The 20,642-nt window shown below is 41.2% G+C and overlaps 1 protein-coding gene across 4 annotated transcripts in view; it reads left to right on the forward strand.

The window, feature by feature from the left end:
• The window catches only part of LOC133508782 (uncharacterized), a 204,386-nt gene that overhangs the window by 84,390 nt on the left and 99,354 nt on the right, over window positions 1-20,642 (forward strand). For all 4 annotated transcript variants that reach the window (XM_061835195.1, XM_061835196.1, XM_061835198.1 and 1 more), the window contains 2 exons: window positions 12,089-12,236; window positions 17,447-17,510. In XM_061835195.1, coding sequence (XP_061691179.1) covers window positions 12,209-12,236; window positions 17,447-17,510 — 92 coding nt within the window. In that variant the 5' untranslated portion in view covers window positions 12,089-12,208. The remainder of the gene's footprint in view (window positions 1-12,088; window positions 12,237-17,446; window positions 17,511-20,642) is intronic.

The raw sequence follows: 20,642 nt of genomic DNA on the forward strand, positions 1-20,642 counted from the left end.
AGTTATTTCCGTGGCGATCAATACGGATGGTGAAAAATCAGTCGATAAGCGTATGCGTAAATTGATTCCATCTGCTTATTATCATATAAAGCTGGCCGGTAAATATGCAAGTCATTACTGACTGGCCGGTGACGCGCATTGGAGAGACTTTTCTCACGAGAATTTAGGATCATTTGGCACGATAAACGAACGCATGTTGATTAGTAGTAAATGCTGGACATATATTTTTTGGGGATGACAATGAAAAAGTTGAATGTTTTTTGGTGAGTCATCAATTTTCGACTCCCAACATCCGTGCATATGCAATGATGAAAATGAAAAGTTTTCAAAATTTATCGTTGGACAGCTTTTTGCAGTTTCAACGTGGCAGAAATCAGACAGGATTTGTACGACGGGTGGCCCTAAATGGCCCCAAAATGTCATGTCATGTCATCCAAGCCGCTTATCCTCACAAGGGTTGCAGGAAAGCTGGAGCCTATCCCAGCTAGCTTCGGCAAATTTAAATAAAATCGGACAGTATCTCTCGGACGAATCGAGTCTTTGCAATCACCTGAGAACGTCCTCTTCGAATCAAAGTGGCAAAAGGTAAAACTTTCTCTGATGGCACCGCTCGTCAGTAAACATTAATTGAACCGTTGGTTCAGTTGACCAAGGCAGGGAAATTGAAAAACCACTCTTCAAACTCCCACTGTCGTTTGGATATGTTAAGATTCAGTTCAAAAGAGGGAAATTGCTCTGACGGGAGATGCAATGCTGGCCATAATTTACATTGGAACTGGTAAATTGATTTAAGAAAAAATAGAAATTGTGCAAAATTCAGAGATCATAAACATGATCACTGTGGGACTGGTTGATAAATCAGAATAATCTTTATTGCCTTCTTCTGCTTTTCCTTTCGGTTTGTCCTGTTAGGGGTCGCCAGAGCGTGTCGTCTTTTTCCATCTAAGTCTATCTCGTGCATCTTCCTCTCTACCACCCACAAGTCTTCATGTTCTCCCTCACCACATCCATCAACCTTTTCTTTGGTCTTCCTCTCTCTCTCGCTCTTTTCCCTGGCAGCTCCATCCTCAGCACCCTTCTACCAAACCATCGACGTCTGCTCTCTCGAACCTTGTCTCCAAAGGATCCAACGTTGGCTGTCCCTCTGATGATTGTAATCCTATTCGTCCTGCTCACTCCAAGCGAGAACCTCAACATCTTCATTTCTGCTACCTCCAGTTCTACTTCCTGTTCTTTCTTCAGTGCCAGCGTCTCTAATCCGTACATCATGGCCGGCCTCATCACTGTTTTATAGACTTTGCCCTTCATCCTAGGAGAGACTCTTCTGTCACATAACTTACCAGACACCTTCTGCCAGCTGTTCCAACCTGCTTAGACCCGTTTCTTCATCTTTATTGCCAAGTATATATATATATATATATATATATATATATATATATATATATATATATATATAAAGGAATTTGTCTCAGGTATGATTGGAAGTGCAAATGGTTGTTTGTTTCTATGTTCCCTGCGATTGACTGGCAACCATTTCAGGGTGTACCCTGCCTCCTTTTCGACGGTAGTTGGTATAGACACTCCCGCGACCTTTGTGAGGATAAACGGCTCAGAAAATGGATGGCTTGATGAATAGCCTGAGATGCTTCAGTACGACAACAAAAATTGAAATTAAAGACATATTGACATTGTGAAATCAGTCACGAGCAACAAAAGAGTGTTAGTAGTCTGGGAATCTGGTGGTAGAATCCTCTAGCAATTAAAGCAGTTTGAATGCCAAATAGAGCAATTGTCCAGTGCACTGACCATTGGGCAAAGGGCGTTGAGACTTCAAGAAATGTACCCAATTTAAATTGGCCAGTAGTCCGATAATCTGGGACAATGTCGATTGTGCAAATGCTGCGGGTCCTCCTCAGATGTGTAAATGGCGCCATGTGGTCAGACTGCTACAGTGAGTGCACGAGTCATGTATTACAGTATATATTAATTGTCATGAGCAAGGCTTGGCACTGCCAAGAGGGGCGTGGCCAAGCCACTGCTCTGGGCGGTGACACCCGTTTCACATTTGGGCTGTATCTGGACAGGTATTTAAGTTTGAACTTGTCACTGGCATTTGCCAGTTTGTTGCTTTGTGTTAGTGAGTCGCATTCATTGCCTGTGGGACTCGCCGCTTCTACCCGTAAGTTAGAGTAAACCTAGTCACAGCGATCCTGTGCGTTTTTTTTTTTTTAATCCTGTCGTGTTGAATTTATTAGTTTGCTCCAGAGTCATCGGACCCTGCTGTATGTCTTGTTAGATCCCGCCTAGCCTAGCGTTTCCGTGCCTCTGCCTTGTCGCACTGCTACACCGTTTATGACCCAGTTTCCGGAATTAACCACATTGAACATTATGTCTCTTCCTCGAAGTCCTGCTTTTGGGTCCACCCCCGTATCGGAAGGACCATGACAATTAATAATAATTGGCCTTGTCAGAAATGTGACAACAAAACAAACTGGCAGCATGTTGCAGTTGAATTGTAATTAATTTAATTGGTTGACCTTTCCTTGCTCTTTTGATGGGGGAATGGATAGCGTGCTTTCGACCTGATGTTCGCAAGCAGGATCGCCGTTATTTTGCAAAATGGATCAAAGACAAGGCGAATAGAGTAGACTTAACTTGAAGTTTATCCACTTGAATCAACGGAACTTTAAGTGCGCCTTTTTTTTGTGTCGTGCGGTAACTTTTGACAGACAGTTTGCGGCTCGACCCGGAGACGCGCGGCGCTGCTGCCAGCCCGTCTGCAGCCTGAGCCGTCTGTAAAGGGCAAAAAAGAGGAAGAAATCAATGGCGGCCTGTCAAATGTAAATAAGGTCTTATCGGGGCATCGAGCTGGCGAATGTTCCACTCGCTTGCCTGTCATTTAACCGCATCCTCCATATTTCTGGCCCCCAGCACGGGCGTGCGTGTCCTCAAACGTGTTTAACATCTCCTTAGTGTGTGTGTGTGTGTGTGTGTGTGCGAATGTGTGCGTCCGTGCGCATGCCGCATCACTTTCCATTTATTGAAATGAGCAGCGCTCCAGCATCTTATCGACTCGGCGGGATTAAGGCGCCGGGGCCGAGGAGGTGCGTTCCCGCGTGGCCCCGGACACTGTGACCCCGCACAAAGGCAAAGTTCAAGAGGTGTGGGGGGAGCTCTAACCCGGCACAGATTAGGGAGCCCCCCCCCCCCCCCCAACCTCCTCCCGGGTTCCCCAGAGATGGACGGAGAAGTGTGGAATGATACCGTGTGTCTTTTTGTGGCCGCACGCACACACACATGGCCAAAGTCAAACGACTCCTCTGATATGAGCTCACTGTGGCTCTGCTGGGCCATATTGGATTGCGTGGAATTTATTTCTTATGAAAAAAATACGGAAAACAAATGATTGATTTTTAACAATTATATATATTTAAAGTTTGCCAATGCAGGAATTTAGAGCAGTGATTCCCAAACGGTGTGCCGGGTTACATTAGTGTGCCGTGAGCGCTCTTCAGATGTGCCATGGGAAGTTATCCAATTTTATGTAATTGCTAAAAAAAATGTATTCCAAGAAATAATGTATCTTTTTTCATCGATTAATGCCAGTGAGGCACAATGACAGACAAAACAAAAATAATCATCTTCTATTAGATGGCGGGAAGTACATCAAGTAATTAATTGGTCCATTTTTGATGACATTACAATTGATTAAAAAAAAAGAAAGTTGTTTAATTTTTTTTCACACATAATTGCTACTTAATATTTTTAAACTGGATAAAAAAATTCCCCCAAAGTAAAATGAATCGGAAAGATTTGTGAGTTTGTTTTAAGTTTTGAAACCCTAAATACTCCAGAAATTAATTCAATTAAATTAATTAAATTAGATCCTGTGACCGTCGTGAGGATAAGCGGCCAAGAAAATGGATGGATGGAATTAAATTGGAGTACATTTTTATTAGTAGTATTAATAGTACTATTACTGCTACTTTAAACTAGGCTCGAAATGCCCCCAATTTATTAAATGAATTTTAAACATTTCATATGGATTTTTTTTTTCACACATTTGGTGGTTCACTTTTTAAATTAGACCCCAATGACCAAAAATCTGAATGAAATAAGTAAAAAAAAAAAAAAAAAATACATTAAATGACACATTTCTGCATGTAATTGCTGGTTTACGCTTTGAATTACACCCCAAAATTAAACCCCAAATGAAAAAGTAATTAAAATTAAATCCCATTTCTCCACAGACATTGGCTCATCGACTCTATAAATTAGAATGCAAAAACATTACCAGTAAGACTAAATAAAAATGTAATGTAAAAAAAAAAAAAACCAACCTAATAAATTCAACATATTGAATGAATCAATTCATGAATTTGAATTTACTCTTGTTATATGACAACACTTATGCCCAACCTGCGAGCGCTCCATTAACTCCTCTATGAATTGACGTTGATTGTATTTTGTGCATATGTATTAAGAAACCCTAACAGATGACTGGCGTTTAAAAGTATCAAACGGCTTTAGTTGCTTGAGTTGTTTGTGCGCAGGATTCAAACCAAAACACAGCGCGTAACGACGTCTTTAAATATGCGGTTCGTTCAAATTACGTTTAATTGGTCGAACCGTGTCAGACCGAGATTAGCCAGAATGTGTCAAAATGCGACTGTGAAGTGGTAACGTAGCGTTCGGAGTTTTTTAATTGCTTCTTTACTGTCTTACCCTCCCCTTTGAAGCTACAATCATCCAACCGCGAATATCGTTTTTTTTTCTTTTCTTTTGTCTTTAAGAGTTTCCACGTTTTTCCCACCCAGAACAAAGCAGCCGTATGGTTTTCGCCGACCGAGGCCACGGGGGTGACCGGGGATCGGCTAATGTCGGCGTATTAGTGGCTGCGCGTGGTATCATCATTGTCTTTATCATCCTCGTTGTGCCGGTGGTGGTCACAAATGCCTCCCCCCCACCTCGCCCCCCTTCCTTTCTTTTTGAGGGGAGGGGAAATAATTGGATTCTTTCCCACAAATACATCGCCTTCACCCCCTTAATTAACTAACACTCAGCCTCTATTCTGCTGTGAGAAAGGAAGGCAAGCCCAGCTGTTATTGCCCACCGGCCTTTATTAGCACGGCTCAACAATCGTGGGTTATTAGGCCGCCTTGTCGGAAGAAATGCTCTTTTTTAAAAAAAAAAAAAAACACATTTCTCAGTACTAGATTGGATATGTGGACGGGAGTAATGTTCAACATTTCTTTACATTTCTCAAAGTATACGCTCCAAAGTCAGAAGAATTAGCAAAAGTCTATCAAGCATATAACGGCCCCCAGTAGGACTGGATTGGAACTGTATTGATTGTCAGTTCATCCATTTTCTGAGCCGCTTATGCACACAAGGTTCGCGGGAGTGCTTGTGCCGATCCCAGGTATCTTCAGGCAGTAATGCGTAAATTGCTCTGCCGTACAACCAGAATTTGACTGAAAACTTGAAACATTTCTGCAAGCAAGTATATCTTGGGGCGGCACGGTGGATCAGCTGGTAAAGTAATGGCCTCACAGTTCTGAGGACACGTGTTCGATCACGGCCCCGGCTGTGTGGAGTTTGCATGTTCTCCCTGTGCCTGCGTGGATTTTCCCCGGGTGGGCACTCCGGTTTCCTGTCACATTCCCAAAACATGCATCATTAATTGGACACTAAATTGCCCCTGTGTGATTGTGTCTCTATGTGCCCTGCGATTGGCTGGCAACCGGTTCAGGGTGTACCCCGCCTGCTGCCCGTTGACAGCTGGGTTAGGTTCCAGCACTCCCCGCCACCCTCGTGAGGATAAGTGACAAAGAAAATTGATAGATGTATGGATGGGCATATCATGGCGAAAATTTGTGGATTTTTGAGGTGTCGAATACAAATTCCGTAAAACTCACTCGGTAGTGCCCCCTGGAAAGTTGGACAAAATCAGTTTCAACTGGGTGGTCATGCATGGAAAAGTCTCGAGGACCGAATGGCTGAAACTGAACAGGAAGTCTGCAATTTTGATTTGAAGGTCTTCTTGTTTTGGTGAACTCCTGGCATGGAAATCTCTAGTTTCACTCATCAATGTAAAATGGGGAGGAGTCAAAGACCGATGACTGAAATTGAACGCAAAGTCAGTCATTTTGGCATGAAGCAGCCATTTTGGGAGAATCCCAAGGCTTGCACTTTGACAAACTCCTCGTGCAGAATTTGCTCAAAGATCCTCAATCGGAAACTGCTATCCAAACAGTCGGGCTCAAGGTGTACCTTTTCCAAGAATATAGTCCTATATTTAAACAATGTATTTTTCACAAATAAGGGCAAAATGTTGTGACAATAAGTTGAAGTGATGGAAACCTGCAAAAACTGAGAACAAGTTAGTACTGAATTGTTGAGATATTGCATTGAACTCTTTGGCTGGATTTTTTTTTTTGCGGGGGCGGGGCTAAAACTAGGTCAGATGATGTAATAATGCCACCCAGCACGTCTCTCCCCTCACCCACCATATAAGTGCCAAGTGCCGTCATTCCGCGCAGTGGCTGTTTAGCACAATTCCTACATTCTTATTGATAACCATTTGTACCACTCCCATCAAGCTATGCCTACAACCCCCCCCCCCCCCCCCAAAAAAAAAAAAAATACACCTTCTCATAAGTGTTATGGGTTTTGTGTTACTTGGGGTTGATTGGACCCCGCGCGCGACACATTTAGCGAGGTAGCGCAAACAGTACGGGTCCTGCCAGCTTGTTAGCGTCCGGTAGATTAGCCGCTAGCAGCCCGGCGCATCATCATTAGAGCCACCAGACTTCTTTTTGTGTTCCGTGAGAGCATGCGCATCATCATGAAGCAGTCAGAGAACAAGTAACATTTTTGATTAACAGCTGAAAGTTCCACAGATTGAGATTTTTTTAAACACTTGGTGACACGCCCACGCTGTCCTCCAGCTGGAGGGTGGCTCCATTTAGCAGCCTTATTTTATTTACTTCGTGAATTATTATTATTTTTTTCAAATCCGGCAGACTGATTAACAACAACCTTCTCTATGGTGTATCCAATTTTTTGGGTTACTAGAATGGGTCTTGAAATTGATTATTACATTGCAATTTAATCCTTGGGAAAACTTTTTTTAGCCCCTCAATTGCTGGACATCTTTGTTTTTGTGAAGAATTTTAGTTTTGGTCAACGATTACTAACTTTGTGATTCCCTTGGCATTTAGTCATACACGTGTCAGTTATGCATCATTGGTACGAGGATGATGAGGGGGTGCTTACAAAAGATTTCTGCCCCGCCACCGAAAAGTTTGCCACCCCCTGACTTGGAGTCTACATTGATGAGCGCGATGGCAGCAGGCGACCTAACTAGCCCGTGGGCGTGAACGACGTCAGTCAATACGCGACCAAATAGAGGCTTTGACCGCAAACACCACCAGACACAACAATCCATCCCGGAATTAACAGTAAAGAAAAACACGGCAATTCAAGTGGACGGTGGCGTGTGGATTTAGCGGGTTTACTTTATCACCCCGCGTGTTATTTTACGGCTAAGCGGCGCGGCTGCGGCACACCCGCCAGACCCCTGCGCGTCGGCCATTATAACTCTTCCCCGGGTCCTCGGGGCCACTTTGTAAGCGGGGGTAGCCATTTTGCTGTCACCGCACACACACGTACCGGGGCCGGACTCTAAAGCTCCGTGTTTGTCGTTCCATTTCTCCTCCGTATCTCCCCCGAGGAGTCGCCTCATTTTAATATAAATAGAATGCTTCATCATGCGGTGGCACAAACTTACCCACGTTGCATCGCTCCCGCGGCATTAGCGACGCCGACGCCAGGGCCCGTGCGAGGGGATGGGCCGTGGGCTCGGCGTTTTCAACTGTTTGGTGACGTCTGCGAGAGAATATCAAGTGACATTGCTGCCACATAGCAGCCAGGAACCGCAATTTGTATATTTCGTTTTGGGAGGGGGAAAAAAAAGATTTATTTTTCTTTGAAAATTTGAGTCAAATTTCAATCAAAAAGGGAATTAAAAAATAGGACTAGTTTGCTCAGACACATTAACAAACTAAATTTGATTCGGTATTATAAACCCATCCATCCATACATCATTTTTTTAAACTGCTTATCCTCACAAGTTTCACAAAGGTGCTGGAGCCTATCCCATCTATCTTTGGACTGGAGTCGGGATACACTCTGAACTTGTTGACAGCCAATCGCAGGGCACAGAGTGACAAACAAACAACCATTTGCACTCACATTCACACCTGCGCCCAATTTAGAGTCTCCAATTAATACATATTTTTGCGATGTGGGAGGAAACCCACGCAGGCTCAGGGAAAACATGAAAACTCCACACAGGCGGGGCCGGGATTTGAATCCCGGTCTTCGGAACTGTGAAGCAGTTTTCAAGGGAAGAATGTGATCTCTTTTTAATGACACTAAATTTAACATCCATCCATTTTTCTCAGCCGCTTGTCCTCACGAGGGTTCACGGGAAAGCCGGATCCTATCCCAGCCAGCTTCAGGCGAAAGGCGGACTACACCCTGAACTGGTCGCCAGTCAGTCGGAGGGCAGATATCGACACCATCACTGAGCGGGAATCGATCCCACGCTGCCAGCACCAAAGGCAGGCGACTAACTTAAAGATTAAAAAAAAGAAAAATTAAGATGTTAAAAAAAAGTTAAAATATAAATAAATAAAAATAATCTCGAATGTAATCAAAAATTAAATGTAAATCTACTTTAAAAAACTCAATAAAAAAACTACAATGCTAAAACAAAAAATTAGATGCTGTAAAACTATAGTGAGAATAAGATGGATTGGAAATGGATGGCTGGATGAATAAAAATGTATTAAATTTATTTAAACCCCAATTAAATTCAGGTGAAGATATGGTGTGATTAATGGTAAAGTATTAATCAAATTGAACATTTCTGCAGAAATCCTGATTTTCTGGATATTATAACTTCATATTGTTCCATGAAAGTTGGTCTCCCTGTTCAGATTTTTCATTGGATTAAAGAGGCAAACCACCTGTGAATTTGCCAGTTTCTGGTTATTAATTTATTCAGAAATACATTTTTAATTTAATTTAAAAAATATTTTTATGACAAAAATAATGACATTTCTAACTTCGCCCAAACTTTTTGAAGGTTTTAACTTTTAAAAAGCCTTTCTTAAATTTACTAAATTGCAAAAATTTTGAAGATAAAAAAATTAACTACAAAAAATAATTCCAAAAGGAAACTGAATTAAAACACAAATAAAATCAAGTAAATAAAAAGAAAAGTAAACAATAAAATAAAAATAAAATAATCAAATATCGCAATAATAACAAAAATTTAAATGTTAAAATAAAACATAATTAATTGGGGGAAAAAAAGTAACAAATAATTTCAAATACATTTGAATTGTGTGCCACATTTTCACTTCAGGGGTTGTTTACCAGTAGCATACGCTTCACTCACAGTTCAAGAACGTCCTACCAATGTCAGACGAGCAAATGTCAGCTGAACTGTTATGTACCTTTGCCATTACACACCTCTGATGCACCAATTTGCCAAGAAGGCCGTGTGATAGGCGCTAACTCGACTCCCCGTGTCACTACTAATGTGATCTGACAGCTGACTGATGGACCAGAGAATAACAAAAAACAAAGAAGCAAGTGTTAAACTGAACCATATACGCGCCTCGCTTCAAGCAACATCCCAAAACGCCGCCAGGATCACATCTGCATCCTCCTTTGCCTCGGGGATTTCGACTCTCGCCTCTGTAGTGGTAAAAAGGGCCGGCGGGGCCGAGGACGGCGCCCGGGGCGCTCCCAGAAAAGCTGCGGCCGGCTAAAGCCACCCCGCCGCGGACTAATTGAGCCGGGTACGGGCGCGAGGGCCGTGTTGCGGCTAACAAGAAGCACGAGAGGTCTTCATTTAGCTATCGGGCCGTTGTCTTTCCCAGGGGACGCTCGGGAGTGCAGCTGCTGTCCTCGCTCCCAATCAACACATCAAATGCGGACCCCGACTCGGTAAGCCCTCCCTCCGCCTCCTTCCTCGCGCCCGTCTCCTTGTGAGCGAGGCGAAGGAGGAGGCACGACGGTGGCGGCGGGCGGAGGAGACGCAGCGGTGAATACTGAGCGCCGGCTTTAGCCCGGGCTGCGGCTAAAGGACCCCGGCGCATTTATTGCTTTGATATGCGCACAAAAGAGATTGCGTGTGTCCTGGTTGACACAGTCTCGATGCCGAATAGGGTGTAAAGGGTGTAACGGTACGGCAAAAAGAAGTTTTCCTTGGTTTTAAGATCACGGTTTGGTTCGCATCGGGTACAGTAAAGGAATAGACACGGAAAACAAACAAACATATCAAATGACATTTAAAAGGAATCGTAAGATAACATCTGTACTTGGTGTTGCTTTTGCAAAAGTGCAATCTGAGTAGTTTGTCTTCCTTTTAGGAAAGTGTACCATCAGCAGTTGAGTTTGTCTTTTAGGGAGGCACAGCACCAATATGTTTTTTTCTTCTTGGCGGAGAATTATGTTAGAATAGTACAGGACATGTTTGAGGGCAGCAGAACAGCTGTGAGGTGTGCCGTATGCATATCTGAAGAATTGAAGGTGGAGGTGGGACTGCATCAGGGATCCGCGCTGAGCCCCTTCCTGTTTGCAGTAGTAATGGATAGGCGTACAGATGAGGCTAGACTGTAATCCCCTTGGACCATGATGTTCCCAGATGATATTGTGATCTACCGTGAAAGCAGGGAAGAGGCGGAGGAACAATTAGAAAGATGGAGGGATGCATGAATGAAGATAAGCCGAAGTAAAACAGAGTATGTGTGCGTGATTGAGAGGTGAGGAGGAGGAAGAGTGAAGCTCCATGGAGAAGAGATCGCGAGGGTGGACGACTTCAAAGACTTGGGGTCAAGAACACAGAGCAATGGTGACTGCGGTAAGGAAGTGAAGAAACGGGTCAAAACGAGGTGGAACAGTTGGCGGAAGGTGTCTGGTGTTCTATGTGACGGAAGAGTCTCCGCTAGGATGAAGGGCAAAGTTTACAAAACAGTGGTGAGGTGGCCATGATGTACGGATTAGAGACGGTGGCACTGAAGAAACAACAGGAAGCAGAACTGGAGGTGGCAGGAACGAAGATGTTGAGGTTGGATAGGATTAAAAATGAGCTCATTAGAAGGACAGCCAAAGTTGGATGTTTTGGAGACAAAGATTCGAGAGAGCAGACTTTGATGGTTTGGACATGTCCAGGGGCGAGAGAGTGAGTATGTTGGTAGAAGGGTGCTGAGAATGGAGCTGCCAGGCAAAAGAGCGAGAGAGAGGAAGACCAAAGAAAAGGTTGGTGGATGTTGTGAGGGAGGACATGAAGACTTGTGGGTGTTAGAGAGGAAGATGCACGAGATAGGCTTCGATGGAAAAAGATGACACGCTGTGGCGACACCTAACGGGACAAGCCGAAAGGAAAAGAAAAAGAAGGAACGTGAGCACGGATAGTTTATATTTATATTTGATTTCTGTTCGCCACAAGGCTGTTTTCTTGATGACATAGCTGCGCTTCAGCGTAAAAACTGGCACATCTCGATTTTCGTGTTAGCGTAAAACTCGCAGCCATGTTTCCAATTTCCTCCCTGTCAGCAAAGTGAGGGAGATTTTGGGGAGAGAAAGTCAGAAAGTCCCTCAAAACTTGGCGCAATTGATCTATTGCGATTTTGGTGAATTACTTTCAATACTTACTAGGAGTGTAGTGTATGTGTACTTATTTGAACAGTTGGCATCCAACCCGAGGAATACGCCAGTCCATGAAATTACCACATCTTGGTCTGGCCTGGGTCTTCGTTAAAAGAATTTGAGCTAGTCACAAAAGTAGAGCCCATAATATGATATCCTTTGGGTCGCACCACGTTTTAGTGAAAAATGATGTAGAATAAAAAAAAAGTGACCGTCCAAATACTTTTGGGCATAAGCATCCCTGACAGATCAAAGCACACAAGAGCGCTCAGTGTTATTTGTGTGACAGCGACATATGTTGACGTTAACTTCCTGCGGAGATTGCGTTTGATGTGTGTGTGTTTGTGTGTGTTGGTCACAGGTGGGACACAATGAAATGGGTGGCTGAGCGAGCGCCTCCCACGTTTCGAGTGCTAAATGGGATGAGGGACGCTCCCACCGGGGAGGTCAAGGTCAGCGGGTTCCCCGTGAACGTCCCAAGATGGCGGCCCGGAACGCACGACTCAAAGGTAATTTTTTTTCGTTTGTTTGTAAACAAGCACATGGTATTTATCTCTACACACTAAAAAAAGACCAAAGAAAAAAAAATACTGTTTAAGTTTTAAGTTTGGTCATTTAAATGTGAAAATAATTCAAAATTTCAAAAATTAGGTTCAGGTATCTCTGAAAGTATGAAGGTTATGTCCCTTGTCAGTGGGGAAAATGACAACCTGCAGTCGACGAGGAGGAGGACGAGCGCTTTGAGAATAATGAGAAATATATTTTCATAAAATGCATAAAAGGAGATTGTTCGAATGCAAAGTTATGGGTGCTTTGAAAAAGTGATTGCCTGTTTTCCCCTTAGGCGAGTTCGAATATTTTTTTTTTGTATTTAATGTCATATTAATATATTATTTTCTTGTTTAAATATAATTGTTACTAATTACTACCACTTATAATAAGGTGTATTGAAGGTTCTATTTTTTTCAAGACTTGTTTTGAGTAGATTTAAAAAAAGTTAGAAAATAAATGTTTAATGAAAAGAATAGTCAAGTCTTGATTTAATTAGGGAATATTTTTATTTTTTTGTATTTAATTTCATATTACTATATTATTTTCATTTTTAAATATAATTACTTATCACTACCACTTATAATGTGTTGTATTGAAGGTTCTATTTTTCCAACACTTGTTTTCAGTAGATTCAAAAAAAGTTAGAAAATACATTTTTAATGAAAAGAATAGTCAAGTCTTGATTTAATTAGGGAATATTTTCATTTTTTTGTATTTAATTTAATATTTATATATTATTTTCATGTTTAATTGTAATTGTTACTAATTACTACCACTAATAATAAGTTGTATTGATAGAGAGCATAAATAGTCATATCTTCCTCAAATAAGGACATTTAATTACATGAAAATGTATTTCAATTAAACTGATTATTTTTTATAAAAATCTCATCCTTGATGTTTATATATCTATATATATATATATATATATATATGGTAATATTTACAATTTTTAGATTAGTATTATGTTCTTATATTAAACTGGTTTTGTTGTATGTTATGTACATATTCATTTTGAATTGGAAAAAAAATCACATTAGGAAAACATTGATATATTTTATTTTTTGTTAATTTAATTAAATAAATTACAATGTATTTTTATATGTATTTATTTGTTGTGGGGATCTACCCTATAATCTTTCCACCCTATAAGAGAAATAAAACAAGGACTTATGATTTATTTTAAATATTGATGTCTGATTACTATTGTACAGTTTTCTACTCTTTTATACTCTTAATGGAATCAAAACTTCTTATTGGTGTGCAGGTAGAATTTTATCTCCAATCACGTGTTTTTTTGGTATATATATATATTATATATATATATATATATATATATGGTAATATTTACAATTTTTAGATTAGTATTATGTTCTTATATTAAACTGGTTTTGTTGTATGTTATGTACATATTCATTTTGAATTGGAAAAAAAATCACATTAGGAAAACATTGATATATTTTATTTTTTGTTAATTTAATTAAATAAATTACAATGTATTTTTATATGTATTTATTTGTTGTGGGGATCTACCCTATAATCTTTCCACCCTATAAGAGAAATAAAACAAGGACTTATGATTTATTTTAAATATTGATGTCTGATTACTATTGTACAGTTTTCTACTCTTTTATACTCTTAATGGAATCAAAACTTCTTATTGGTGTGCAGGTAGAATTTTATCTCCAATCACGTGTTTTTTTGGTATATATATATATATATGTATATATATATATATATATATATATATAGTAAGTAGTGTATCTCTACTTTACTTCGAGACCTCCACATTTGAATTTTTCTACTCTGTCTTAGCCTCGACACTTTCCTTCAGCACTTGTGGCATTTGTCGCCCTCAGAATTTATCAAATGTAAAAAAAGCAAAATGGTGGGTGGTCTTCATTCCTTTTTAATGAGGCCCCCCAAACAATGCGAGCAAGCGTATCAATAAAACATCATCAGCAGGTAATGATATTTACAGACGCGGCGACAGCACACCGTCGCCGCGTCTGGCTGCCAAATAGATAAATTTGACCTCCAACACTGAGGGTATTTCACTTAGGGCTGCCAGAAGCCCCTCCTTGGAGGGGGGAAAAAAAAAAAGTATTTATTAACACCCACCCCCTTCCCCACTCTGCCTCCTCCCTGGAAAAAAAATAAAAATAAATTAGAGGTGGCTGCTCCCCCTGGCCGCCGCCAGGGAATCAAACTCCAAAAAGATTATTCCACATAATTATACTAAAGGGCAATTGTTTGATATGGGGCGGGGTCAGAGGTCGTGGCCTGGTAGAAGCAATCTGCGGGGCGGAGGGCGGCAGGCGCTAATGCGGCGGCGTTCCACTTTATTCCCTCGAGCTGATTGCTGCCTGTCACCTGCCTTCAACTCATGTAAATTGCTTGCTGCAGGAAGGGGAGGCGGCCTTGCCAAGGGGGGATGTGGGGGGTGGGGGGGGGGTACGTCACATTTGCGTGCGCACCCGCCACCACCGCGCGGGCCTCCTTGCCGCGCGGTAATGGCTCGACGGGAGCAATCACAGGCAGACGTGTTCTTGACTCAGGCGTCTCCTCCTCGGGCTACAATTGAGCAGTCCTGATATGACCTCGGGCGCAAGATGAAAATTCAATAATTTGCCTCGGTCAAGCGACGGGGGATGCAATCATGCTCTGCTAAGACGACATCTGAGCACCGCACGGGAAATCGCCGAAAAAGGGCACCGTGAACACTTTGTCTTCTTTTTATCAAAGTGCAGCATCAATAGTTCATGTTCTTTTTTTTTTTTTTTTCTATGGAAGTGCAACATGAAGTCTCCTTTTTTGGAAAGTGTAAATATAGTTATATTTTTTTTTAACAAAGTTCCATAAAGTGAAACAGTTTTCTATTTAGGAAATGCAAAAATTGGAACATAAACAGTTTGATGTCTTTTAGGAAAGTGCGGCATCAGTAGTTTCTTTTTTTAATGGAAATGCGACGTCAGTTGTCTTCTTTTTAGGAATGTGCAAAATCAATAGTTTGTATTTATTTTTTTTTTTTAGAAGTGTGCGAGAATACGACTGTCTTGTCTTAAGAAAGGTCAACATAATAGTGTCTTCCTTTTAAGAAATTGAAACAGTTGTTTTCTTTTTAGGAAATGCAACCTCAATAGTGGAAATAAAGTTTTTCTCACTTTTCTCACTTTTGGAAAAAAATGACATTGGTAGTATATTTTTCAATCGATTGTCTTCTTTTTCGGAAAACTTTCCCAGTTGCTGACTGACTGCTGAAACATTCCCACGTGCAATATTTATTATTGAAGATATTTCTACAATATCAATTGGAAAAGTGTGGGTGTTGAATCCTTTGACGGGTAAAAGTGAGGCTTTTTAAATGTTTTTGGGTCTAATTATATGAAACCATAACTTCACATTTCTTTAACAATCGATATTTTCGGGTTTTCGCCGGGTGAGGCAGGGCCGATTGGTTGACGCTGACGATGTAGCGTTTGGATGAGTTGAATTTCAAAGTATTCTTTGCAATAATGGTGGCAAAACTGCGGGTGTAGAACCATTTTACAGGTGTGACGCTTGTGGCACCGCAACATTTTTGACTCGGGCCCGTTTTGCAGCAGTTGAACACTTCCACTGAGAAACGATTGTCTGATGCCGGCCACACCCTCACACGCAGACTACCCGATTTTAGCCACGGACGACACTAACTAGGCTTAAAGTGCCGGTAATTATGCTTTAAAAACATATTTTTCTCATTTTAAATTCACCTGTTTTTTTTTTTTTTTTATAAATCACGTTGATACATCCATCCATCCATTTTCTTAGCCGCTTATCCTTACAAGGGTCACGGGGAGTCCTAGCCGTCAACGGGCGGGAGGCGGTGTACACCCCGAACTGGTCGTCAGCCAATCGCAGGGCACATAGAGACAAACAGCTGCACTCACAAGCTCACCTACGGGCAATTTAGAGTGTCCAATTAATGTTGACAGCATGCAAACTCCACACAGGCGGGGCCGGGATCGAACATGGGTCCTCAGAACTGTGATTCCAATGCTTTACCAACTCAGAATCACACCTACGGGCAATTTAGAGCATCCAGTTAATATTGCATGTTTTTGGGTTGCGGGAGGAAACCGGAGTGCCTGGAGGAAACCCACACAGGCAAGGGGAGAACATGCAAACTACACCCAGGACCTCAGAACTGTGAGGCCAACGCTTTACCAGCTGATCCACGGTGGCGCCCACGTTGATACAATATTTACATTTTTTTAAAAAACAACTTTTTGGTAATGGAACAGATCAGTTTTACTGGAGTTGACTGTAACATGGGCTGCTTTAATGGCTAATTGCTACTAATAAAACAGTTTGGAAACGCTAACAAGGTCTAACGCGTACATTTTGACATCATAATCCAACTCTCTGTCAAGTCCTTGCATTAAATCATCCTGGACCATATATGGCCGTCATTTAAATGCATATCAGTAGAGCAGACCCGTGCATTTGCCCCATATATAATGAAACAATATTGATTTCATGCCATTTGTCCTACACAAATGCAAAGAAAAAAATGAAAGTCTTATGCGACACGCCAGCGCCGCTTTTTTATACGACACGATTATTCCCGCGGTTGTAAATTCTGCCGCGTTAAGATCTCAGGACCACAAAGCACATAAAATTCAATCAATGGCCGCCTCCCCGTCGCACCGCGACGCTCTCCCGGGCGATGCTTCTTAAATCAAACAAAATGGGGGACGCGGCGTAATTGGGCGGCGTAAGAGCCGCTTCATAAAACACGGCGGGGCTGACACGCTGCCAAACGGGCTCGGTGTTTATTTACAACCGCTGCAGCTGGAGGTCCAAGCAATCCATTTGATATCAATATTTGACAGCAGCGAGTGCCGAGGGGGGGCTTAAGGCAACAGGTAGGACGATCTGGGGGAGCGCATTGCGCTGGTTCGGATCCCGCTAAAAATTGTGTTTCTCATGAGAAAGTGCATCTGGATGGATGTTGTGTATATTGCCGGTTTTGGGGAGTAACTAATTAAATGTAACTAGGCCTGGGGGGGGGGGATATAATAACACGGCTAAGTTGACGGCGCAAAATTTCTGCGTGGAAGCTCCGTCAAGGATCCGCCCGGAACTTTGTTTTTCCGCTGTTTCACGCAGGCATTTTTTTTTGCAGATGGACGCAGTCGTGGACCAGTGCTAAACGTGGACAGTGAGAAAAACGACAGAGGAAAGCGTCTGTAAGTTACTTTTAAAGTTGTGTAATGTACAGTACATACACTGTAACTTTGTTTATATGAGCTGTAGCATTTTTTTAGTTGAAATGGTAATCGCTAGCAAAATAATGCTAATCGCAATTGCTGAATGTTTAGCATATAGCATTTTGCTATCCCAAATTCTGTTAACCAAATTTATACCATACAGCAAGTGCCAAAGTCCATCCATGAGAATAAAATGCATGTTTTTCCATTCCATTCCATTTTCTTCGCCGCTTATCCTCACGAGGATGGAGGCGAGTGCTGGAGCCTATTTTAATAAAAATGTCATCCTTGAAGATGTTTTTTAATATGTATATAAATACGGTAATATTTAAAATTTCTTAGATTAGTGTTATCTCCTTATATTAAACTGGTTTTGTTTTATGTATTATGTACATATTAATTTTGAATTGAAAAAAAAATCACATTCGGAAAACATTGATATATTTTATTTTTGGTTAATTTAATTAAATTAAAATGTATTTTTATATGTATTTATTTGTTGTGGGGATCCACCCTATAAGATTTCCGCCTTATAAGAAAAAACAAATAAAACAGACTTTTCATTTATTTTAAATATTGATGTCCGATTAGTATTGTACAGTTTTCTACTCTTTTATACTCTTAATGGAATCAAAATGTTTGCAATATTGCCAAAGTCCATCCCTAATCAATGAGAATAAAATGCATGTTATTCCATTCCATTTTCTTTGCCGCTTATCCTCACGAGGGTGGCGGGGAGTGCTGGAGCCCATCCCAGCTGTCAACGGGCAGGAGGCAAGGGTACACCCAGAACTGGTCGCCAGCCAATCGCAGGGCACATCGAGACAAAGAGCCGCACTCACAATCACGCCGAGGGGCAATTTCGAGTGTCCAATTAATGTTGCATGTTTTTGGAACGTGGGAGGAAAGCCCGGAGGAAAGCCACGTAGACACGGGGAGAATATAGAAACTCAACACAGGCGGGTCAGGGATCGAACCCGGGACCTCAGAACTGTGAGGCCAACGCTTTACCAGCTGATCCACCGTGCCGCCATGCTTGCATTATTATTAGTACAAAATAAATGGCATAATTTTCCAATAATAAGCGGGCGAGGTCTGATTATTAATCAATTATTTGATCAGTAATCAATAGGAGGATTGATTTTGAAAGGTTTTGGTAGTGACAGCAATCGAATTATGAGGAACAGGGTGTCATTTTGGAGCAAGAGCAATCGTTTGGTCAACCTACGCACTCGGTGGCAGCCCACCACGGCCGCAAGGCATTGTGGGAGATGGCAGGGGGTGAGCCAGTCAGCGCAGAGCTGGATAATGTTGATGTAATATGAAAGATGAGGAGATTTTAGTCATTGTCTTAATTGTAAAGAAGCAAAAACCGGGCCATCGTCCAAGCTAATAACGAAGCGAGTTCATATTCATATTTAGATTTAGATATTTGCATTTGTTGGGACAGTAAGACACACAAGATTGCACGGGAATCTTTTTCTCAGTTTAAAGCAAGCACACACACACAAAAAGAAAAACACGATGAGCTTATAGAATAATAAGACGAGGCGACCTCCGTGTTCCACTGAGGAAAATAACCGCCGCTGACAAACGCGCAGTCCCGCAACTTATTAGAGGCGCCATCGGAATACCCTATTAGGAATGAGCGCTCCGAGGTAAAGGAGGGAAAGGAGGCTTTACACGAAATTGAGGAAGTGCCAACGCACATTTATTGGCTCTAATGTGCTACAGGCGACCTCCGTCACCGCGCGCGAAGCGAGCCGACATAATAACCTTTGCCAGGCTGCGGCGTGACACCAAACTCGCCGGATAAAGACCTCGCCGAACATAATCTTTTGTTATTACCCCGTTATTACTATTCGGTATCCACGTGCTTGCTGTGTGTAAAACACGCAGTTAGCGTCTGAAAATGAAAATGATTTCATGTCGTATGAGCAAAAACACGGCTTCACTTTATTCATATTACGGTGGACCCTGCGAATAGCAAACCCCCCCCCTCCCCCAAGGCCCCCATACACACACTTTTCATAATAACTTCTAATGATTGTTCAAACCACCAACTTTGATCCCAAAAACAGAAATATAATTTTAAACCCTACAAAAGAAATGTATTAGAGTACTCTAGTTAGTGCTGGCCCAAAATAAAAAGATCTTAGTCCCGCAGTTCCTCATTTCAACATTGCTTCAGCAACCCCAATTAGTAAAAAAATAAAATAAAATAAAAAAAGTAAAATATATTTCTTTGCATGTGTATGGACACAAAAAAAGATGTTTTTAAAGTCCTGTATATATACAGTTAATTATTTATTTTTTTAACTGTATTTTAGCTCATATTTCTTTTGTATTTTTTATTTAATCTCAACTTTACTCTTTTAATGAATATTTTAGAATTAATACACAGTTAAAAAAAAATCAACTAAACAATTTTTTCCCCCCAAAATACTTTTTTTCCATTTTTTACCCCAACACTTTAAATTTGAATATTTAGAATGTATTGAATTATCTTATTTGATTTGGCATGTCTCTCGTTGCTCTCATCCAATAAATCGTAGCATTTTTTTTTTTAAGTATCTTATCCAAAAACCCCGCCTCCAGCTTCCCTATTAGATCACATGAGGATTGTCCGAGTGTACTTAATGAAGTGAAAAAGTGGTGAAATTTATGTATTTTCACACGACTGATAATGTAAGTAGTTATTATTTAGTTATTATTATTAAAAGACAGTTACTCGTGATGCCTGTCATGAGACCTCAAATCAACCTTAGGGATCTTGCAAAGGCCGATGGGCGCGCACACACACGCACACGCACGCATGCATACACACACACACACACACACACACACCCAGAATCTTGACGTATATGTGTGTGCGTGTGTATACGGCAAGCTGACAAATACAGATCAGATGAGAACGCGGGCTCCCACTGAGGTTACGTCAGCATAAGCAGGTGGGATCAAAAAAATATATTTTTTCTGGAAATAATTAAATGAAAAAATGTCACAATTTTTAAAATTTCATTTTTCACTTTTTTCCTATGATGAAAAAAATTGTCATTTTTTCTAGAGCCATAGTTACTGATTTTTTTTTTCAGAAAAACTCTCCTTAAA

Source organism: Syngnathoides biaculeatus, chromosome 11 (genome assembly GCF_019802595.1).
Source record: "Syngnathoides biaculeatus isolate LvHL_M chromosome 11, ASM1980259v1, whole genome shotgun sequence".
NCBI lineage: Eukaryota > Metazoa > Chordata > Actinopteri > Syngnathiformes > Syngnathidae > Syngnathoides > Syngnathoides biaculeatus.